At 45.4% G+C, this 24,466-nt stretch overlaps 1 protein-coding gene across 1 annotated transcript; it reads left to right on the top strand.

The window, feature by feature from the left end:
* Positions 1-24,176, top strand: LOC104857235 (extracellular calcium-sensing receptor). Its single transcript, XM_033766056.1, has 6 exons — positions 1-241; positions 1,328-1,619; positions 17,806-18,603; positions 20,420-20,629; positions 21,904-22,027; positions 23,209-24,176. Exons 1-6 carry the CDS (start codon positions 39-41, stop codon positions 24,174-24,176), a joined length of 2,595 nt encoding a protein of 864 aa, XP_033621947.1. The 5' UTR covers positions 1-38.
* Positions 24,177-24,466: the final 290 nt, after the last annotated feature.

Raw genomic sequence — 24,466 nt, 5'->3', positions numbered from 1 at the left:
GCAGGCTTCAAGTTGCTCTGGTCGCAGCCTGTACAGGCATGAGGCTGTGTGCACTGCTGGTCGTGCTGGCTGGTGTACACTTGGTGGCTCCAGGGCCTACGGGCTGGCGGCTGCCGGGCAGAAGTCCCCGGTTTGAGCGTCCTGGGGATGTGGTGCTGGGCGGCAGCTTCTCTATTCTGCACTTCCACAGTGTTGCCCAGCTGGACTTCGTGGTGCCACCCTCGGGGCTGCCTGCTTCACGGTGAGTGGGGCCTGGGGTCCCCACAGCTGGGGCAGGCCTGGCCTGTGCCTGTTCTCCCCTCACTCCTAGTGCCCGGGGCACTTGCTGTGTCTCTCTCTCTCCGGATGGGCTCATAACCCACTGCGGTGACTGAGCTGGTGAGTCCAGGCTTGGGCACTGATTCTTGTCTCTCTTCACCCCTGGTGCTGAGAACAGGGCCAGGTGAGAGGTTAGTGTTCTCGTCGACTAAGTGAGTCAGGGTTAAGGCACCACTTAATGAGCTGTGGCCAGGGCTCCTTTGCCTGTATTCCCTGTGCCTATTTTTGTCCTGCAGGACCCAATGTAGCACTTTGTCTCTTTGTTTGTAAACAGTTGGATGTGTTTCGATTTGACAAAAAGTTGTGGAAATAACCAAAGCACTTTGCATTTCCATATGAAGCCCGTGAGCCTTGTACTGTTCCACTGTGACTGTGACTGGTATTATAATGGGTGTCCTCCCCTAGATCTGAAACCAGGGGTTTGCTTTGAGCTACAATCTTACCAAGTCCTCCGCCTGTAAATTTAGAAATAATTTGTTCCTAAGTTGCTACGTGCCCTGTATGGGCTGGAACCTGTGAGCCTGTTGCTTAAGCCTCAGAGAGTGCTGGGATTACCTGTGTGTACCAGTACATGCTGCTTCGTGTTATTCTAAAAATTCATAATAATTGTGTGGAGTAAAATATGAAACACACACACACATGCATATACACACTAGAACGATTAAATGAAGGGATCAGTGTATCCGTGATAGAAGATAGTTATCCTTTTGGTGGTGTGGACATTTAAAATTTATACTGAGCGCCTTGAAAATACACACCAATGCTCACGCAGTGCAGTCGCCCGTGCTGTGCCTCCCGCCCTCTCCACGACACTCTGTCCCTGTTTCCACTGTTCCCGTCTCCCACCCCTGTGCATCTTCTGAATGAAGCTGCCAAGCGCGTTTGCGCACAGGCTTCACGAGGAAGTATGCTGTCACCTGGCCCGCGTGTGCCGTGCACACAGGCGTCACTGACTGTGCCCCGCCCCATCTGCCCTCCGCCCACTGTGACCTTGGGCTTCTCTCCTCAGCGTGTCCAGATGGGGCTACCGGGTGGCCCAGTGCTTCGTCTTTGCTGTCGAGGAGATCAACAGGAACCCTCACCTGCTGCCCAACCTGACTCTGGGCTTCTCCATCCGCAACTCCGGGGACTCAGTTCATGGGGCCCTGCATGAGACCATGTCCTTCCTCACCGGGCAGGAGGACCCCGTCCCCAACTATGTGTGCCAGTCTGGTCCACCCCGGGCCGCCTTGGTGGGGGACACGCGATCGGCCCTGTCTGTGGCCATGGCCAGGCTCCTGGGGCTCTACAAGTTTCCCCAGGTGAGTCCTCCCCAGCCCTGTCGCTTTGGAACCAGGGAGGACGGCAGCGAAGCTGAGGGGACGGTGGCACTGAGCCTCTCTGCTGAGGACAGGTCCCAACTCTGCTCTCCTCCACAGAACCTTGTTGTGGGAGAACTCGGGTCCCACCGCGTGGGTGAGCAGAAGGGCTTGGATTCAACTCAGTGACTGTCCCAGCTCACCCAGCCAGGAGGCGCTGGACCTGAGGCTGGGGTTTAAATCTAGGCTATGGGACCTTGGCACTATCCCTGCACAGGGTTTGAGGCAGTTCTCAAAGCTGACATAAGAAACCTTAACTCTCTCTACCTGTAGAGTTTGCAGATTCACAACCTCACATTCTTGAAAAAGAATTTCCAAGACTACTCAATAAGAGGCACAAAAGGGGTTTTATTAGGCAGAAATTCAAATTTACACATTCAAATAAATACTGTGCAGGCCCTCGAGAGAGAGGTGCATCATTTTCCGGAGGTGAGAACATTTATGCCTCTCTTGAGGGGATGGAAACACCAAGGAAACTGGCCCATCCTCCACATGGGTACTAGTCTATTTACAGGTATGAGCCCCTACTTTTTGAAGATTTGCTTTGGAATATAAACATTCCTTGGATTCTTTCACTGTGTTCCTTTAACTGAAGATCAGGTTCCCGTTCTTTATTTTCTCAAGCCAATTTGTGGACATACTTTTCCTCTGCAGTTTTGGGCATTGTGGGGTTTTGTAGCCAGGGTTAATAACAAGCTGCTCAGTGACTGCTTAGATTGAGGCTCGATCCATGGGGAAAGTCACACCAGGCAACACGAAAGCTTTATTACGATAGCTTTCTTACAGGGTGAGCCACGGGAGCACTGAAAAGACGCATGACAGATGGAAGCAGCACTTCGCCCGTCAGGGTGGCGCCTCAGCACCCGAGGCAACTGGGGGGTCCTGAGAGGGCAGCTGCTCGTCCCACTGGGCAGAGTCCCTGCACGCAGCCCTGGCCTCCCAAAGTCCACTTCTCCCTTCAGCTTATGCGTCATGTTCCACAGAGGCGGCCTCATGCCAATAAGGTGCTTGTGTTATAAAGAGTCCACTTATCAAAAACAAGCAAACAAGCAAACAAACAAACAAATGACCAGGCTCTGCATTGTGAGAAAAAGAAAAGTTTATTCCAGTGAACAGGGACTAGGAACAGGAAATTCTAACCGCTAGCAGGGGGAGGGAGGGAGAGATAATGGCAATTAACTGGAAAAGAAATTAGGCTTATATAGGTGTTGAAGGGGCTAAGGAATCCGGGGTGCAGTTCTTATGACTTAGCTGCCCAAGGACAGTCTGCTCAGGTGCATGTAGCATTAGTGGACTTTTTGACAGCAGGAGGTTGTAAACCACATTTTTTAGTCCATTTGCCTTACTTTCTGGGAAGCTGGCATTTGCTAAAAACAGTCTGTTTATTTTTCCTGTTGATTCAGGGCAGGCCTGATAGTATGTGTTTTACAAGGAGTCTGCTCTCAGATCTGGCTAGGAGCCAGGGCAGAGTTCTTACACCGAATATCTCAGATTAAGGTGTTGATTCCCTTAAGGGCAGACGCTTGGGCAGTAGCCAGTCCTCGAGCCCAACACATATAGAACTCATGCTTTGCTCACATGAATCTGAGTAACTCTGTTTATGCCCCCTTCACCGGTCTGGAAGAACAGGAGGCCAAATGTAAAGAAGGGAATTCTACTATGGATCACCTTGGGTAACTACAACTAGGTCCTGGAAGTCAGTGTTCCTTAGAGTACAATTTTTAGTTAGGGTTCTCCTTGTCTCCTTCTTACCTGCTTTATTTCTTGTATCCTGGCCCATTTTCCTCCCCTTAACTTTTATCCTTCATTCTGAAGGCTGTGGAAGGGCCAAGGGTCCATTTTCTCCTAATCACTTCAGTCTGAAGAGATGCATTGAACTTGCCTAGCCAGGAACCCAAAGTCTCACCACAACTAATCAAAAGGAGACAAAGGATGATGGATTTTGTTGTTTGATGAAACCATCATCTTTTAATAGTCTGGAAAAGTGTATAAGGATGTTAGCGAGTTGTTGATATTTGTGCTTCATTTTATAACCTAGTTAAGCAAGCCTGAGCCAGAAATGAAAGAATGTTAAAGAATAGTGGTTCCAAAAATGGTACACTTAAGTAGCATTTGGCACTAGCCTCTTATCTTTAATATTAATCTCTATTTAAAGTTTTTACCCCAATGAAATGGGTGCAGTATAAGATCATATGTACTCTTCCTGTTTGTTAGACAAATCTAATTTTTACATTTTCATTGGCACAATAGCAAAGGAATATACTAAACAAAGATATTTCTGTTGGTGTGATTATTGAGCCATTTTTTTTTTTTATCCATAGGGATTAGAATTTCTATCTGGCCTCAATTTTGTAAACCCACAGATGTTTGTAAAGCTTGACTCTATGAAGTTGGTAACAAATTTAATTTGTAACATGAAGTTAACAAGTTATACTGGCTAGAATAGTTATATTATCACTTTTTTTGAGACCGGATCTCCCTATATAGTTTAGGCCGGCCTAGAACTCACTATGTCACCCAGGCTGGCCTTGAAGTCACAGCAATGCTCCTGCCTCGGCCTCCTGAGTTCTGGGGTTACAGATGTGTGTAACACACCCAGCCGTATTGCCATTTTCATTCTACAGGCACACATCTATACAAGAAGTTAAATCTTTACCTGAGTGGCACTTGAAATTACATTAAGATAACACAATGGGAATATACTAAGAGCAGCTAAAGGACACATTTTTGGAGTAGCTAGTGTAGTGATGGTGGAACCAAACTGCAACCCAAAGTCCACTTACGTATGGCAAAGTCCAAATTAAAACTGAATACTGAGGTTTTTGTTTAGAAAGAATAACTCATACATTAACATCTTTTGCTTCAAAAGAAAAACAAATAACACACGTGCCATAGGTTCAGCACCACTGAGCTAGTGTTTCCTATGGCTGTAAGTTGAGTTGTTGGTGTAGTGTGTGCAGCCCCTTTTTATACACCACATAGCTTTTTGTTCAATCTCTCTCTCTCTCCGTGTGTGTGTGTGTGCGCGCGCGTCTCCATCTCTCTGTCTGTGTCTGCCTCCCTGCCTCTACCCATCCACATCATAGCAGTCTCCAGTACTGATGTGACATTGTGGCTTTGCATCAGTAGAATGTTCTCCACACCTCATCTGCAGTTCTTGTCCAGTTATCTACAAAATGAGCTGTTTGGACAGAACGAGCAAGAGCAACTGAGGAAACAGCCACAGTGGAGATCGACAGCACCCGTGAGACTATTCCCTCAATTATTAAACCTATCGTTCTTTTTGTCCTATGCACAAGGTGATTGATTAGAGACTGCAGAATATGCATCATGGTAGGGTTGGGCCAGGGTTCAGTAAGATTAACTGGCATCTGTACTCCAGGCGTGCATCCCAGGACTAACAATGTTTTGTTTACCAAGGTCCTAATCGGCACACAATTACTTAGAGCACATTCTTTGCAGGTAAGTGAGGTCAAATTCCACTCAACTGTCCCATAAAGGAAAAATATATGGATTGTAAGTACATATGGAAAAACCAACTGTCTTGATCTTTTCGATAAATAGGGTAGTAGTATCTGAAGAGGGTCTAATTATATGTCCTCTCCATGTTTCTCCTATATGATAAGGTAAGGCTAGTTTCCAAACTGTTTTATGTATTGGTCCAGGCTTGTCATAAATAATAGCCTATGGCAAAGGGGGACCACAGCTGCTCTTTCCCATGCTGGTGGCCCGTCTGGAATGGTTTGTCTAGATGAGTCATTAATTTTAATTCCACGATACATCATGCCATTCTGATTTGTTAGCTGTTTTTCCTTCCATATTCCCCTGGGGACTCCACTCAGTAAACTCAAATTGACCCTACTACATTTTCAACCTCTCTTTCCTTTGCCATTAGTCCATGGGGATGATTTTCATATGAAGTGACCCAATATGTAGTAGTTACACATGGAGACACACTGGGGGCAGAGGAATCGATCCATTCCCCAGATATATTAACTGAGCCCAATCCCCAAAAGATAAACTGTCCTTTCTCATGTACATCCAGGATTGAGGATGAGCCAGAAGACAGTAATTAGACCTTAAGGTTCTATAGTCAATATACAGGGGTGGATATGTGAAATGAGAGGTGTAATTTAAGATGGCTTTAGAATTCATATTTTCAGAAGTCACAAAAGGACAGGGCACTCAATTTAACTGATCATGATAAATTTCAGGAAGGAGGTCAGCCCATGTAAGGGGTGGGAGCAAAGGAGAATTGGGTACATAAGCCTAATATTCACTCCCTATAACTGGTACTATACAGATAGTGCAGGCTATGATGGCCCTCACAGCAACAAACATATTCTCAGGGGTTAGCAAGAGGCCTTGTGCCACCAGCATTTTTGCCTCTTGAGTTTTCTTCTTTACTTGTCCCCATGTCATAGGTTTTGCAGTCTGTGTGCATCTCAGGAGCTGTGGTGCTGCGTTCCCCTCCAGGGTCACCTGGGAGAATGCTCACTCTGGTGGATTCATTGGCAGCAGGCTCCACCACAAGGCTGGGATGTTCCTCTCTCCATGGTTACATGTTCTGGGATGGCAGCATCCCGTTATCTGTTAATACACAAACACACTCTCATCCCCATGTTATCGACTCTCTCCCAGACACCCGTTTGGATCTTTCCACAGGACCTGTGTGTGAGGAGTTCTGATGGAATGCACTTGCTTTCTGCACTCAGGTTCAACAATTTAAAGTAAAAGTAGCAAGATCTAATTGAACTTGTAAAGGCAGCTGTATTCCTATTTTTTTTGTTTATTTAATTATGTATTTAAGGAAAGATGGGCAAATTCTACAAGTGCTTGGACTTGAGGGTTATAGAGAATGCCTATAATATGTTTGATATGCCAGAGCTGAAAAAAAAAAGAGGATTAAACTTTACTAACATATGAAAGGCCATTCTGTCTTTATGGTTTGTGGAACTCCCATGGCAGTGAAAGCAGACAGACAATGTTGTTGAATATGTCCTACCCGTTCACCTCCATGGCATGTAGCATGAATCATATAAAAACAGATGTCTATAGATACATGAACATTGTTGTACTCAGGATTTGAAAAGGAAAAGTTTCAATACAAGACATTAACTTATAGAATTACTTTATAATATTCACCCAAAAAGCCAGACTCAAAGGCGTGCAAGAGATCTTGCACACTACAGACCCAGAGAATCCAGCTGAGGACCCAGATCCCATGGCAATGTCCCACAAAAGTCCGGCTAAAAGCCTGGAGCCCGAGGTAATGTCCTCCATGAGTCCAGCCAGAGGCTTAGCGCCTATAGCAGTATCTCATACAAGTCCACACTGAGGATCTGCACCAGGAAGGCCCAAAAGCCAGCGATGGAAGCTAGAAAGCCTGTGCTTGGGGTGAAGGATTTGTGCCACCAGGCTGAGAGATCTACAATGGAGACAGGAAGCAATGGTCAAGGCAAAGATCAGAGCCCCCCTGATGAGAACAGCGCCATTCTCAGAGAAAGTAAGGACCCAAGCTCCTCCTCTGACGAGAACAACCAAGTTTGCATCAGGAAAACCAGCCATAGCAAGCTTCTCCAAAGAAATCAATAGCAACCATCTTCCCCTCCAGTTCTCTTTTTATGCCACTGGCAACATTCCTCAGGTGGGTCTTCCATGCCTAGAACCACACTGATTCAGTTCAGCTGGGCATTTCAGATTGACCATTAGTTAATCCACCACAAACACACTGTAGTCATCCAAATGATGAAATATGAATAACAATCACTTGCCCAATTTCACTCTTTTTAAGCCCTCTAGAGTTACATCTTTCGGCAGGAACAGGACGAGGAGTGCACTGGCAAGCAGGACAAGACAAGATAACCTCTCTAGCTTGTGAATGGGACAACTGAAATTCTTTTCTTAAGGCTTTACTGTTTTGATGGCGATAGGAGTGAGATTGCTGTGCAAAGTCAAAAGGAGTAACATAAACTATTAGTCAGCTTGTTGATTGCCTCATGCTAACTGTCCAGCTAAAGTGTGATCTGGTAAGTCCAATAGAAAAGGAAGCAGAATGATTTTGAATTGCCTGCTGTAATCTTAAGAAATAATTAAATAACGGATTTAAGGTGGCTCTCAAAATAGTGCTTTCTAGTCATTGTTATGTAGTAAGAAATACCGCATAAGTTGAATCACTAATAATATTTATAGTGGTTGATTTAGTAATCTCTATAATATGTATAACAGCCATTATTTCAGATCTCTGGGCATACAGTTCAGGGGTTAAAATAACTTGTTGATAATCTTTATTCCAAATGACCACATTTACTTTAGAGGAACCATCTGTAAAATAAGTTGAAGCATCAGAGGTTAAGTTCTAAACATGTAAATTTAGGAATTATACATGGATGTTTATGAAAGAATTGAAAGATAGGATCATTAGGAAAATCATTATCAGTTTGTCCGAAAAAATCAGCAAAGGCAATTTGCCAATATGTCCTGTTATAACAAAGTTGAATATTGGGTCAAGTCTATAAGTAATACTATTTTGACTGGGTCAATACTAAATAATTTATTAGAATGGGTCTTTGCAAGCACAGAAATTTTAGCAATTTGCTCAGTATATAATTATAAGATTTTTCTTAATTGATTAGGAATATAAAGCCATTTAATAGGAAATAGTTGAGAATCATAAAATTGTCCCAAGAGTCCAGTAGAAGAATGGGGGCTATTTAAAATATGCAAAACAAGGGGTTGATAATTATTAGTGCAATATACTTATCACTCTTGTAATATCTTTTCTATTAACTGTAATTCTTTTTGTGTTTGTGGAGCCAATTGTGGGAAATAAATTTGAAGGTCACCTTGTAGAGTATTATAAACATGTTTTAACTGGTAGGTAGCAATACCTAATTTGAAGTAAATTCAATTAGTATGCTGCAGCAATTTTTGAAAGTCAATTAAAATCAGCAATTGATCATCTTATTTTAAGCTTTTGAGGTCTTATTGTTCATTCAGTAAGAAGAGTTCCTAAATAATAATAAGGGCCAGAGGTTTGTGCTTTATCAGGAGCTATGCAGAGACCGTAAGTTTTTAAGTCTCTTTTTACTGAGGCAAATAAATCATATAATTGAGATTTAGACTCAACAGCCCGAAGGATATCATCATGTAATGGATAATATATGTCTCTGGATATTGTTTTCTGACCATGTGCAATTCCTGTCCCACAAAATGCTGACATAACGTAGGGCTATTCATCATGCCTTATGGCAAGACAGTTCACTGATATCTACTCATAGTCTCCTTACAGTTAGTGCTAGGTACAGAAAAGACAAATCTTAAACGATCAGGAGGATGTGAAGAAGTGTGAAAAAACAGTCTTTAAGGTCTATGACAACCAAGGGCCATTCTGGGGATGGAAGCTCTGGCTGTAAAGGTCATTGTTCTAAGGCCAGCACTGAGGCATCAGTGCCCATGTCTATCAGTCCTTGAAAATAGTTCCCTTTATCTTAGTAGAGCACACAGGTCTTCTTTCTGTTAATTTCTGAGTAAATCTCCTTATTAGAAGTGTTCCAAAACCCTTTTTCTTTCTTTGCTGTTGTCTATGACATATAGAGGGGGGTTATTGAAAGAAGCAATATCAATTGAGCCACATAATCACCTGGTTCAAACACCCTAATGCCCACAGAATGAACAACAAGTTGAATTTCTTCTTCATAATCATAATCAATTATTCCAGGCATGAATATTCCAGGCCCTGTAAATGTAAGCGAGTTTTTCCAATAATTAATCCTATGGTGCCCTCTGGTGGCAGCCCCTGGACTCCAGTGGGTATTGCAGTGGGTTTATCCCCTCCTATAAGAGCCACCTTCTGGGCTCCAGAGAGATCTAGTCCTGCACTTCCTGGGGTTCTGTGAGTGAGGGAAGTAATGCATTTCCTGGAGTCCACGTTTGTTGTTGGGTTTGGCCTGGGTAAATTTGGCTGAGGTTTTGACTCCTCATAGAAATTGCCCCTGTTATTTGGGGGGCCCACAGCTGGGCCCAACCTCCAATTCTTGCCAGAAAGGTACCATCTTTTTTATATTTACAATGATAGTGTCTTGCCCAGTGATTTTCTTTCTCACAGCGAGCACACAGAGTGGGGGCTGGTTGTTCATTTTCCACAGAGGAATCGTTAAATCCTTTGTTGGTAGAGGTAGTGAGATCTCTTGATTGAACAGGAGCATTACACTGCTTACAGAGATATCTTATTTTTTCACAGTTAAAACACAGTTATGGTCACGACTATTTCTTGTTCCCTTAGTGAGATTTACCATAGCTTGTGCTAACATCGAGCTCTTACAAGTTTGAGTGCCTAGGTCTTGACAGACTTTAACATAATTACTCAAGTTTTTTGTGGATTTATCCGAAGCTAAAGCCTGTTTGCAATCCTAGCTATCACTATCGTAACAAGTTGGACAAGAATGTCTAGTGCCTGAGCGACCTGTCTGCAGACTCCTTCTTGTGACCTAGCCGTAAATGATGTGTATGGTTCTCTAGAACCCTGCAGAATATGTAAAAAGGACCGAGCACGTGTCCCATCCTCAGGGACAGTGGCCCAAGCTCATTTCATCAGCAAGCTTATTTGTTCATAAGCATCATTAGGGTAGGTTAGCTGTTGTGCCGGATCTGCAGAAGGTCCTTTCCCTAGCAGCATCTCTTTAGTAATACTGGCTGTTTCCCTGCCTATTTTTGATGATCTGTTCAGCTGAGAGTTCTTGTAATTGAACATCAGAATGAAGATATTGGCTAGGTGACAAACAGGAGCAAGCAAAGTGTCTAACATCCTGTGAGACCATTTGCACAGCTCCTAAGGTGGAGTTCAAAATACTCAGAGAACACAGTCCCTGAACTCCATGATTTGTGGCACCCTGTTTAATTCATTAAGAAGCTTATACTCAGTTGCCTGATGTTCATGCATGACCTGATCTGGGTTATCAGGATGGGGTCTACCAGTAACTGGCAAGCAACATGGCCCAATAATAACTCTCATCACGGCAGCCCCTCTATTGGTATTTAGATAAGCAAGGGGCCATATGCCTTTTGTTTAGGTAGTAAGGTGGCACAGGCCAGCAGGTTTCCCTGTCTGCCTGTTGAGCCCTGGGGTCTGCCCCTGGTAGCAGGGGAGCTGTGGCCCTATCTACCCTTGCCTTTAGATGTTTTCTCTTTCTCTGAAACATGAACAAAAGCATCTGGTGCTGCTGTCTCAACAGGCCCCGAACAGATTTGACCAAACACCATGCTGTAAAAGTTTCTGGAGAAATTTGTCCCCCTCGGGCATGGGAGCTTTTAAATTTTCACCCACTCTATCCCAATTATCAATGTCCAAGGTTCCTACCTATGGAAACCATGGGTTATGTTTGATGATTTCTTGTAACATTTTTGTCAGTGTTTGGGTACTGACTTGAGCCCAGCCTATTTAGCAACATACATAGTAGCTGCACATATCTGTGTTCTTCAACTGACAGATTCTGCCCCATTATCCCAGCTGAAAGACTATCCGTGGTGCCAAGTGCTTACTTTGCACTCGACCTTCGATGTCTCCAATTTTATTCCACAGAGTCCCACATCCCCTCATGTCTTGGGTTTCACTTGGGAGTTTCAGGCCTGCTAATTACTGGGAGCTGATCAGACCCCAGCTGCCTGTTCAGGAGGATATGGCAAGGGATGAAGAAAAAGAAAGACGGGGGTGGGAATTAAGCTCAGTGGTGCCGCTGTCTGCCTCGCAAGCGCACGAGGTCCCGAGTTTTATCCCCGGTACCAAAAAAAAAAAAAGAGAGACAACTTTGAAGATGCAAAGGGACCAGGATCCAAGGCCAATGCCGCACATCGGGCAGGCAAACACCTCTCGTTGCCCTATATTTATTTAGAAAGTGCATGCAAGCAGGAGAGGTAGCGACGGTTTCACAGAACAATGACAGTGGTCAAAGCAGGCTAGTAAAAAGAGGAACAAAGCACATCCACAGGAGAGGAAACAGGCTAACAGGGAAGCTGTTTTTCCCAGGGAAGATGTTTAAGTCTGCCGCATTGTTTCGAAGAGTCACAGCATCCCCAGCAGACGTCATCGCGCCCTGAGAGCGTCTTGGTTACGCGGCTCCTCCCACCACGAATGGGGGACGCAGTCTTCGGCAAACCGCTCAGTTCTCCTCAGAACCCCCAGCCCCATTTTTACATTATGGTCCCCAAACCTTCTGTAACTGCTTTCTTGAGTTTTTTTTTTTTAATCATGAAGGGGTGTTGGATTTTGTCAAAAGCCTTTTCTACTGATATGATCATATTTTAAACCTTGCTTCTGTTTGTATGATACATTATATTTATTGACTACGTATGGTGAACCATCTTTGTATGATCTTTTTGATAGGGTGGTGCATTCTATTTGCTAACACCTTCCTGAGGATTTTTGCATCTATGCTCATTAAGGAGATTGGTTTATAGTTTTTTTACTTGCCTCTTTTTCCAGTTTTGGGATCAGGATGATAATGGTTTCCATAAATGAATTTAGGAGCACTCCTTTTTTTTTTCAATTTCTTTGACAAACTTGAGGAGTATTAGTGATATAACATCCTTAAAAGTTGTGTAGAATTCAGCAGTGAATCCATCAGGTCCTTCGCCTTTTTTAGTTGGTAGATTTTCTATTACTGCATCAATTTCATTGCTAGTTATTGGATTGTTAAGCATATGTATGTCTTTTTGGATTAGTTCTGGTAGTTTATATGTGTCTAGGAATCTGTTCATTTCTTCCAAATGTTGCTAATTTGTTGAAAAGTAGTTCCTATCTTCTGGATTTTGACAATGTCTGTTGTCATTTCCCATTCCAGTAATATGAGTCTTTTCTCACTTTCTCTTGGTGAGTTTGGCTAAGGGCTTATCTATTTTATTTATTCTTTCAAAGAACCAGTTCTTCAATTCACTGTGCTTCTTAAAGATCTTTTTAGTCTCAATTACATTGATTTCTGCTCTCATCTTTATCATTTCCCTCCTTTATTGCACATTGTTGCTGGTGTTTAGTTGTTTCTCACGTATCCTAAGATTTCTCGTAGCGTTGTCTATTTGAACTTGCTCTGTTTTCCTAATGTAAGCATTGACGACTATGAATTTTTCTCTTATAGGTGCTTCCATAGTGTACCAGAAGTTTCGGTGAGTTGTACTATTATTGCCTTTAACTTACTGAAATTTTTGAATTTATTTTTTAATTTCATCTGTGACCCATTGGTTGTTAATTTTTCAAGAGCTTTTGCCTTTTCCTGAAATTTCTTCCATCATCTATTTCCATTTTCATTGCACAATGGTCTGATAGTATGCATGCGGTAATTTCTAGGCTTTTATACTTACTTAAGCAAGCTTTATGGACTAGTATGTGATATATTTTGGAAAAAGTACCGTAGGCTGCTGAAAGAAATGTATACTCTGTGGTAGAGAGGTGGGATACTCTGATATTATCCCTTAAGAGTATATATTCAAAGGTGTGGTCCCGCTCTGAAATTGCTTTACTGGTTTGTTTAATCTATCTCATTGTGAAATCAGGGAGTTAAAATTCCCTACTATGAATATGTTAGTGTTTATCTTGTTTTTGTTTTATGAAGATAGGTGCTCCAGTACGCAGTGCAAATGTTTATCAGTGCTATCTCTTCTTGTTGGATTGTTCCCTTAATTAGCATGTAGTGAACGTCTTCATCTTCTCAGTTTTAGCTTGAAGTTTACCATGTCTGATATTAGAATTGCTACCCCTCCTTGTTTTGGGGTCCTGGTACATGAAATATTGTTTTCCATCCTTTAATTTTTAGTCTGTGAATACTTCTTTGGATTAGATGAGTTTCTTGAATGAAACAGAATGTTGGATTCTATTTTTTGATCCAGTCTGCTAGCCTGTGTCTTTTAATTGGAGAGTGAAGGTTGCTGTGGGTCTTTTGGTTTTTTTTTGGCAGGGGGAGGGGGGTTGTACCAGGGTTCAAACTCCAAACCTTGTGCTTGTGAGAGAGGCAGCAGCACCACTGAGTAGAGTGAAGGTTGCTAACATTGAGAGGTATTCCTGGAATGTGTTGGTTATTTGCTATCATTGCCTTCTTTTTTTTTTTGGTACCGGGGATTGAACTCGGGTCCTTGAGCTTGCAAGGCAGGGCACCGAACCGCTGAGCTAAATCCCCGGCCCTACTTTTTTTTTTTCTCTGCCTGACATTTTTGAGGATTCCATATCCTTGTTGAATCTGTCTTTCAGATTTGAACTATTTTGGTTAGCTCATAATTTTTTATCTATTTTCCTGAAATCTACCATGGGCATATTGAGTCAAATTGCTGTGAACTTTTGGTTCATTTCTTTTTTTACTTTATCGCTAGTTTTCATGTCTTCTATGAACTTTCCACAGATTTCTGCTACCTTATATTTGTAGCTTTTTTTCTCCCTTTGTTGCCCTTTGCTCTGACTTGAGAGTGTTTTGTGGGAGGTCTAGAGATCTTTCTCCTTAGTTCCCTGTTCTCCTGCATGTATCTGTGATATATATGCCCCTTTTCCCCTCCTTTTTTGAGGAGTTACTGCGGTTTGAGGGTTAGGGAAGTGAGGAGAGTTTGTGGCTTATATGGGGATTTTTAGTAGGACGTTGCCTCCCTATCAATAATTTTCAGTTTTATATGTCCAGTGCTGGTATTTATTCTTTCTGTTATTGGCTTTAAGTGATTTCAACTCTGTCCCTATGGTTTGCCAAAAGAATTACTGCTGGTTATAACAGCACCCATAGATTCTATCTTATAACACTGTTATATGATCGTTCTTGCAGTTACTCCCCCACCACCACCTTGCTATGTACACTATGGTAGTTTATTATATGTGGTTGTTCCGCATAAGGTAGATGAGATTTGGAGGGGAGAATGGGAGGTGGTTGGAATAAACTGTTAGACATCAAGGGGAGGTTTGAAGGGAGGAATAGTGGTAGACAAATATAAAAGGTTTATATGGAGTCTGATTTTATTGGAGTGCTTTCAGTTGAGTTGAATGGTTAGTAATGAGAGTTTTTATAGGATTTTTATGGGGGCAGGGTCGAGATATGGGAAACAGAGGAGCTACTTTGTGATTGAAGAAACCTACGTGGTTGTCAGAACTTGTTAGGATAATAAGCTAGGTAAGATATGGGAGCCAAAGGCTTATGATGAGGAGGATCAAAGATTAATTCTGGACAAGTTAGGAGTGACTGTGATGGAACTTAGTATGAGAAATTTAAATACTTGGGAAGAGGAGCTTACATGTTTGGAAAAAGTAGTAAAAATATGTTAATAGAATTGTCGTGCTAGTTTGAGGTCAAAAAACTAGATGAGAAGCTGAGATGAGGGAGAGATCCTAGACACAGTCAATCAAAGCAAATGAAAGAACATATACACAAAGGTTACAACTTAGTAACACAGGAAACCATAAAAGAACATAATGTAACCCTACATTATTAAAACAAGAAACAGAAAAACAAATCTATAAAATGTCTGATGGGAACACAGATTAAATATTCCAATGAGACACTGCACATGCGATTCCCAAGTAGTTTCTTTGCCAGACAGCCTGGGTGCTCTCACCCCAATAACCTCTCTATGTAACTGTATTTAACCCAATACCGTAATTAACTCAGGCTCAGAATTGCTGTTTGTCAACTTGCAAGCAACCTTGCAGAGTCTGATCTTATCTGAGTTCCTGGAGTAGGAACTCTTCCTGCCCCTCCTCCTGGGTGTGATGGTAGATTTGGCAGATTCACTAGCATGAAATTGTCCGATTATTCCTATGCAGTTGAATCTGCTATACTAGTAGCAGTCTAATCCATTACAGTGGCTTATATCAGGGCTAGTTGAGAAACAACAATACCAGGAAACCTTGTTTTGGGCCTCCTTTTATCCTGGAGAATAAATCCACAGTTAAGCATTTAAAAAAAAGAAAAAGAAAAACCTAAGTCTTGAATCACAGCTAATGTGCAGTAAATTAGATGGCGATGTTTCCTCTAATGGTGAAACCCAGCACTCAACAGTAATTTTATTGAATCAGTTATCTAAAGCCCAGAGGTTTGAGGAGAAAAAGGGGGGAATTGTCTGTTGATTTGTCTTCTGCCATGTGGTATGGAAAGGAGGAAAAAGGAGGGGTATGTTATATATTTAGAAGGGAAAACTTGGTACACAATTTCTAGTGAGAAACGGGGATGGAAAAAGATTCTATGACTAATATTAGAGAACAAGTTAAAAGGAGACAAATGAAAATGGGAAGTAGAAAAAAAGAAAAATCGAAAATGAGTAAGACACAGGAGAAACAACAGATCTGGTTAAAAATAGGAGGAACATAAGGAACAAGGGAAGGGCCGGGGATTTAGCTCAGTGGTTCTGCCTTCTGCCTTGCAAGCTCAAGGTCCTGAGTTCAATCCCTGGTACAAAAAAAAAAAAAAAAAGGAACAAGGAGCCCTCACTTATCCTCTATCACTGATACTGGAAGAAAACAGGCGTGAGGAAGAGAAGCACCCACACAAAAACTCACTCATTAAAAAAAAAACTATAAAATAATGGAATAAAAGTGTGGTGAAAATGTATAACAGGAGGGAAATAGCAATGAATAAAAATATAAAATTTAAAAATGTTTCAATCAAAATAAGAAATAATACAAATTAAGAATAATAAAAGATTCCTATTATTTTGGATGCGTGGCTCTTTTCTTCAGTCTAGGATTAGGGAGCAGAGCTTAATCCCAGATACATCTGTGTTCCTGTTGAATGTCTAAGGTGGCAGTCTACCCCATTTTATCTGTTTCCCTGAAATCTACCATGGACATATTGAGTGAATTGCTGTATTCTTACGGGGTGGCTCCATTCAACATAGACAGGATTCCTCCTGAAATTCAAATTTCAGGTCCACTGTGAATAGATTTTCTTGGCTAGTGTCCCAAATTTGAGTTTTTGTGACCAATAATTGATCTATAATAAATACATGGTCCATTTTGAACTTCAGATAAATAGCTTTTAATATGTGTCTTATTTCCAGAATGGTGCAGGGAGTAGCCATCTGCTCATAGTGAGAAAAGCATCACCAAGTGAGCTTCCAATCCTGTGTAACTCAGGCTGAACCTGGCCGGACTGCAGGAACCAGATCATGCTTATCAGACCATACCCCTCACTGGGACTTTCCCTAGTCTGCTCTCCAACTGTGGGTCATCTCCTGTGGCTGTCTTTCCCTCGTCCACTCTGGGAACTTGGTGGTGTGCAGCGTGGTTTGGGCCAAGAGGCTGCTGCTCTGTGACCAAGGTTCCAACATTCAGCCCTTCCACGATGGTGTCCTCATAAGCCCTTGCTTCGTGATTGTGGCTGTAGTGCTGCACTGAGGTCACTGACCAACTGTGGGCTGTGGAAGGCCACTCTTGGAGCAATATCCTGTATTTTCCTTGTGGGTTCCAACTGCTGATGACTCTTTCCATCCCAGTGCAGTTCCATAGTTCACCATGAACAAAAACGTTGTTAGTTTCACCTTGAGTACCAGCTGCTGTGCTGCAGGGCCTCTCCTCCGTGGTGTGATCTGTTTCTTCTGGATCACTTAATCCTATTTTTTCCCCTCTGTCAGTTCCCTCCTGAAGAACCACGACTCACTTCCATTACTCTCTACACTATAATTTTCCAGACTACAGACACTTTGTCCTGGAGAAGCTGAGTTCCTGACACTCACTGCCCCACTATTTTTCCTTCAATCATGTGCCCTGTCATTCTTAATCTTTAAGTTATTGAGGGGGTTGGGAAATGAACATCAAGGCTGCTTTCAGACTTGCTGAAGGACATGAAAACAATGTGCAATGGTTGGGTCAACAGTAATAACCTGCCACTGAAACAAAACTCAAGCGTCCTGAGCATGTTTCTCTGCAGGAAGGTTGTTCCTGTGGAAAAGGCTGCAATTTTGAGGCAGAATAGTGTGGTGGAATGACTGCCCTTGTGTTTCTTAAGGGACGATGGTGTCTATGCGGGGGACATGGTTCTGAGAAGGACAAGTCCAGGGGAAAGTTCAGGGGAGCTGGACTTTCCCACCTTGTCCTTGCTTGGACCTGATTTGGACATGTGATCAAGCTATTTGAGTCTCTTTCTTTTCTCCCATGTCCTGGCCCTCCCCACAGGTCAGTTACTCATCCACACTGCCCAGCCTCAGTGACAAGACCCAGTTCCCATCCTTTCTGCGTACCCGTGCCAGTGACCTCACATCCTCCCATGCCATCACCCAGCTGGTGCTGCACTTGGGATGGTCCTGGGTAGGCATTCTGGCCCAGGATGATGACTTTGGGCAGCAGGCCGGCACTCTGGCCACCCAGGAGCTGGGCCAGGCAGGTGTTTGCATTGAGTTTCACCTGCATGTCCCTTCCCTTCAGTCCATGGAGAAGATTGATGCCATTGTGTGGAAGATGGAGAAGAGCACGGCCACAGGGGTCCTGGTCTTCCTGAGTAACTCCAATATTCAACTCATCCTGCAGAGGCTGGTAGGCTTCTGTGTCCTTGGCCAGGTCTGGGTCAGCGAGGGCCTCTTGTACACAGTGATTGCCCTGGCCACACCGGGTGCCTCCTGGGTTCTTCAGGGTGCATTTGGTCTTATGTTGCAGAGTGGCCGGGCACATGGATTTCCCAAGTTCTTCGCCCGCCTGCACCCCAGCCAGACCCCAGAGGACATGTTCCTGGGGAGGTTCTGGGAAGCCACCTTTGGGTGCAGGTGGCCACATGATAATGACACTGTGGCAAGGGATGTGCGGCTCTGCTCAGGTCATGAGAGTCTGAGAGGCCACGAGTATCCTTTCCAAGACATAAGTAGAGTGGACGCCGCATACCCCGCCGTCTACAGCGTTGCCCATGCCCTGCAGGACATGGTATCCTGTGAGCAGGGGGATAAGGCATGTGAAGATCCTAGGCACTTCCAGCCCTGGCAGGTGAGCAGCATCACTCTCGGTACACCCATGTATGTGCCCAGTGATGTCACTGTCAGGTGGACACCTGAGGGATCCGGCAGGAACACTGGACCAGGAGTCCCAAAGCCATAGTGGCTGTGTGGGCTCAAATGCATTCTGTTCTTACGGGGTGGCTCCATTCATCATAGACAGGATTCCTCCTGAAATTCAATCTCAGGTCCACTGTGAATAGATTTTCTTGGCTAGTGTCCCAAATTTGACTTTTTGTGACTAATAATTGATCTATAATAAATACGTGGTCCATATTTGAATTGAAGATAAATAGCTTTTATTATGTGTCTTATTTGCATGGAGATATGCTGTTACTAAGAAGGATCTTTAAATAGCACTGTTGATTAGCCCAGGGATGTAATAAGACTTCAGGTACACATCTCATTTTATGTTTTATTTGAGATAGAGTCTCGCTAAGTCTCTAAGTGGCCAGGCCTTCTCATCGTCTTGCCCGTGTCAAGCTTCACTCCTCTTTATTTGCCCTCTGGAGACCTAGGCTGTGAACACAAAAGTGTTGTCTGGCCCACCTCCACCTCAGAGCTATGGAGAAAGATACCCCCTGCTAAACCTGCTCTCTCCAGGAAGATATAAAAACCTGGAGGCCTCCTCACCACAGATAACCATGCCCATGCCATTGACTTCCTGGATCCTCCTGCTCCAGTCCACTCAGGGCCATCCCTGTGGCTTCTCCCAGCCAGTGTGCCCAGGGTGACGCTTCACTGCACCTTTATAACTGTCGTGAGAGGAAGGTTCACACATGGGTTTTCTTTGAACTCTTCTGCAGAACCCAGAGGTTGGGGGCCCACTTGACATTGGAAAGCAGGGTAACAACCTGAGGAAAGCAGCACACGTGTCTGTAAGGCTCAGATTTTTAACACTCCTCCTCGGTGTGTAATGTCTGCCGTCTCCAACCTGCTGCCATCTGATGGGTGGGAGGACAGGGAAGTTGGGAAGGGCATCTTCTCCAGCTACTCTCTGCACAGATGGACATCCTCTGTCTGGAGTGGACAGCTATCTCCTGGAGATATGCTGATGGCCTAGGAGGTCATGGTACAGGCTGGGGCAGAAACGGGACACAGTTGTGACCTCCACCCTAATTAAGGGGTCTCTACTGGTTGGGGGCTAAGAGCACATGGCTTTTGGTGAACAGACAGTGAGGATGCCTTGCTGTGGGTCAGGGAAGACAGATTAGAAATGAACAATAACGTGAATCTCCCTGCTGTGAGGTGGATGAAGGGGTGGGGAATGAGTGGAGGGCCCAGGTTGGATCTCAAAGACAATGCATCTGAGATCCAGCCCGCACAGGAAGTTGCTGCCCTGGGAGGAGAGTGGTGGCCCCAGGAGCACCCCCCGCCAAGGCTCTGCAAAGGAGTAGAGCCCAGGCAGGGCTGCAGCCGGGCTGGGGACAGTGGCTGAGCTGGGATCAGAGGCACAGAGGGCAGAGCCCTCCGTGGATATCACATATGGGGAATGCACTGAACTCAGTGGGATGGGAAGCTCTGCATGGAACGCAGCAGCCATGATGGTCCTGGGTTCCTGCCTTCATGGAACAGAAAACGGAAGTTTAACTGATGGGTGCCTTATAGCAATAAGGATGATCTGATTCATTACTAAATATGGCTCACTTTTAAACTTTCCTTTTGATTTTACATGAAGTGAAAGGTGGGAACCTTTTTCTGGCTCCCTGTGCCCCATGAGCTCATGGGCCAGATGGTGCTGCCTAGAGCTCAAACCTCTGTCCCCCAGCCAGGGCTCTGGCCGGCTACATGTCACCCTCCTTCCCCAGCTCCTTCACCCCCTCAGAAAGGTGCGCTTCCAGACCCCCGATGGGACCCACATCATGTTCGATGCCAACGGAGATTTGGTGACAAAGTTCGACATTCTCCAAAGCCAGCAGAGCCCTGAGGGCCAGTTCCACTTTGTCCACATTGGCAGGATGGAGCCTCATCGCTCTCCAGAGGACAGAATGATGATTTTCTTGAAGGATGATGTTCAGGTCGGTCCCTCGCTATTGCACAAATGGTCACAGGCTTGGGCCTTGGAGTTGGGGAAAGTCAGATCCGAGGTTCTTATCTCTGTTGGAGGCATGAAGTGGATGTGGCTGTAAACTGAGCCAGTTGTGGTTCAGCTCTGCTGTTTGTCCATAGTGGACTCTTCTGTGAGGGTGGAAAGGCATTTACTCACCATCAAAATTAAAACCATGGGTCTGGGTACAGTGGTGCACACCTTTCATTCCAGCTTCTCATGAAACTAAGGCAGGAGAATTGCAAGTTGAAGGCCAGTCTGGGCAACTTAGTGAGACCTTGTCCCAAAAAGAAAAATGAAAAATGGCTGGTGATGCCACTTAGGGGGGAGGTTCTTGGTTCACTCTCTAGTAGAGAGAGAGAAAAAAGGAGAAACTCGAAGAGCTGCACTATTTATGTCAACTAGGTCAGCATCAGCAGTCGTTCATTTGCTTCACGTCTTTCTCGGTGTCTGGCTCATGAGGACCTGGGAGATTTCCATTGTCCCTCCACACCTGTCCCATGAAGCTCTGGGGAGGCAGGGACTGCTTCTCCCGTGACTCACTGACACACGATCCTACAACTGGTGTTGTTGTTGTCCAGGGTTGTTACAGCCCAGGACCCCCTTTAGTCCCCTCCTCTGCAGCCTGGCCTGGCTCTGTCCCTGCAGCATCTCCAGCATGATAACCTTGGGTATTCACAGGAGATCAGGGCTCCATTCCTGAATCCTTCCTCCAAGGACACTGCTGCATGCTTAGAGGATCCTGTGGGCCTTTCTTCAGGCAGGAGCAAGGGCTCCCATTCTTTTCTAGGGAACACAGCACCCACTCTTCCATCTATGGTGTCTGCACCCTCTCCCTCCCATATGCTCCTCCCTGGAGGTAGAACCCGGGCGGAATGGGCAGCACCATGGCTGTGCAGGTCCCACTGTGCAAAGGAAGGGTGTGCATGTTTGTGTGTGCGTATAAGGTAGTGTGGGCCCAGCACCTGTAGTTCCTGATGTGAGCTCCAAAGGCAACGGGCAGGGCCTTGTGCACAGGGTTTTCTGAGTGCCACCTTCATACCAGGAGTCAGGTAGACCCCTGGAATGGGTGCTCAGTTCCTTCTGGGTGCTTCCCTTGTGTCTGGTTCCTGAAAGCAGAGGACCTTTTCCCTGAGCACTGCCTGGTCCAGTAAGGATGCCACCTCTCTGCTCTCTGCTAGCTCAGGTCAGCCCTAGGCCCCGAGTAAGTAGGGTCCCTACTAACACCCTGCAAACTGTTCCCAGGTGCCTAGCTCTGTCTGCGGCACCAGCTGTGAACCAGGATTCAGCCAGATCGCCCGAGAGGGAGCCCCCCACTGCTGCTTTGAGTGCCGGCCCTGCTCAGAGGGACAGTTTGCAGACCAGAGAGGTGAGTAGGAGGCTGCATTCTGAGGTATGAAGGTCAGTTTGCCCTTGGATCCCCACTCACACAGGGTGCTGCAGGGTCTCCACTCTCTGGGAACTTTCGATGGACCGTGGCTAACATGACATTCTCCCAGTTATTCTTAGGCAAATGTGTTCTCAACTGTACCACATGGACAGCCACGGTGGAGACGGTGCCCTAAGGAATCCTCCCCTCGTGCCCACTCTCATCTGTGCCTGTCCTAGTACAGGGTGTTCTTTCTGCCCTAGAGCCCTTGGCCCTGCCCAGGTCACCATATTCTGATCCTCAGGCTTGGTTTAACCTCCTGTGCATGGAGGGCTCGATGAGGTACTTGTGAATCTCATCTCTTCTACTTTCTGTTTGTGATATTCACTCCCACTGGTGTGAGGTAATTAATCCCATAGTTCAGGCCCTCTATGGCACAAAAATGCATTTTCTCCCAACTCTGAAGGTAGAAGTCTGAGATCTTTGTGTCAGCAGGATAGGATTCTTGAGTCCTCTCTCCTGGACTTGTATGTGGCCATGTTCAAGTACACTACTGACTAGCAGTTTGGGGTAGATAATGTTATGCAGCTCTTTTGAATACTGACTAGCAGTTTGGGGTAGAAAGTGTGCCCTCAGGTATTCCCAGGGTCCCACTCCCTTCTCCTGAGGATTCTAAGCATGTTGGTTTAGGCCCAACCCAGTGACCTCATTGAATCTTAATTACCTCATGTCCAATTTTCCTATCTGCAATTAAAAATGCATTATTATGTTCTGGAGATCAGGACTTCAGTAAGTTAGTTTTGTACAACACAATAGCTAAACACACTTGAAATAAAGCAAGGACAACTTCCAGACCAGCCGAGGAAACATAGTGACTTACAGAAATGCTGTTTTAAAATACAATGTAATAAACAGGCTTGGGATGTAGCTCTGCACAAAGGCTTTGGGTTCAATCTCTTGTACAAAAACATAATAAAACATTATTTTAAAAGCACACAAATATATAGGGCCTGCACTTTTCCTACTGCCTCTGACTCTAACGCCACCTTCACTTCAGGGGTGACTAAGAATAAATATGGAAGAACGTGAGCTATTCCTAGAGGTCCTGGTGCAAAGAGAGCCCTTCCAGAGCTGCTGTTGTGTAAGGTATGCCCAACATGGGTTCTGTGTGTCTCCCACAGACATGCAGAGCTGTCGCCAGTGTCCCGAGGAGCTGTACCCCAGCCAGACCAGAGACCGCTGCCTTCCCAGGACAGAGACCTTCCTGGCCTTTGATGAGCCCCTGGGCCTTGCGCTGACATTGGTGGTGCTGGCGCTGGCCGGCCTGGCATGCCTGGTCCTCGGGGTGTTCCTGAGGTTCCGGGACACACCCGTGGTCAGGGCCAACAACAGGGCCCTCAGCTACGTGCTCCTGGCCTCCTTGGCCCTCTGTGCCCTGTGCCCTCTGTTGTTCCTGGGTCGCCCCTCACCCACCACCTGCCTCCTCCGCCAGACCACCTTTGCCGTGGTGTTCACTGTGGCCGTGTCCTGTGTCCTCGCCAAGACGCTCACCGTGGTCCTGGCCTTCAGGGTCACTAGGCCAGGACAGAGGGTCCTCATGTGCCTGAGGCCCAGTGCCTCCTCCTCCATGGTTTTTGTCTCCTCCTTGATGCAGGTCATTCTCTGTGGGGCCTGGCTGGGCACCTCCCCACCATTCCCACAAAAGGATGCAACATCAGAGCCAGGCCACCTCGTGCTCCTGTGTCAGGAGGGCTCTGGGGTCGCCTTCTCCTGCGTGCTGGGCTACCTGGGCCTCCTGGCTGTGGGCACCTTCTCTGTGGCCTTCCTGGCCCGGGACCTGCCAGACACCTTCAACGAGACCAAGTTCCTCACCTTCAGCATGCTGCTCTTCTGCAGCGTCTGGACGGCCTTCCTTCCCCTGTACCACAGTGCACGGGGCAAGGCCACGGTAGCTGTGGAGGTCTTCTCCATCTTGGCCTCCACGGCAGGACTGCTGGGTGGCATCTTCCTCCCCAAGTGCTACCTCATCCTGCTGAAACCTGAGAGGAACACCCTGTTCGGTCTGAGGCCTGGACCCAGGTCTAAGAGTGGATGTGGGAGTCTCTTGGGAACGGGAGTCCCTCCAGGCCTTCATCACAGCACCAGTTGAGTCAGGCCTCACTGACAGCAGCAAGATCCTGGGTCTAAGCTGTTGGTTCCTGTGTCGACTGAGGGAGAGGTGAGGATTCAGTATCCATCAAGTGATACATAGATAAACAAGTGTGATCTATCTATGAATTAAATGGTGTGTAATAATAAGAAGGAATGAAGGATTAATGCATGCTACAACATGGATGAATCTTGAAAATGTTAGGTCAAGTGAAAGAAGTCAAATGCAGAAGACCACATGGTGTAAGACTCCAGTGTTCTATAATATCCCAGCAGAGGCAAATCCATGGG

The sequence above is a fragment of the Fukomys damarensis genome, unplaced genomic scaffold (genome assembly GCF_012274545.1).
Source record: "Fukomys damarensis isolate Sample0158 unplaced genomic scaffold, DMR_v1.0_HiC HiC_scaffold_19, whole genome shotgun sequence".
NCBI lineage: Eukaryota > Metazoa > Chordata > Mammalia > Rodentia > Bathyergidae > Fukomys > Fukomys damarensis.
This window is presented reverse-complemented; position numbering and strand designations above follow the sequence as displayed.

Bases quoted from the DNA above. Each gene is read 5' to 3' on its own strand.
- LOC104857235 (XM_033766056.1), top strand. From the start codon at position 39: ATGAGGCTGTGTGCACTGCTGGTCGTGCTGGCTGGTGTACACTTGGTG. The intron at 242-1,327 runs GTGAGTGGGGCC...TTCTCTCCTCAG, and splicing joins TCGGGGCTGCCTGCTTCACG to CGTGTCCAGATGGGGCTACC. The intron at 1,620-17,805 runs GTGAGTCCTCCC...CCCTCCCCACAG, and splicing joins GGCTCTACAAGTTTCCCCAG to GTCAGTTACTCATCCACACT.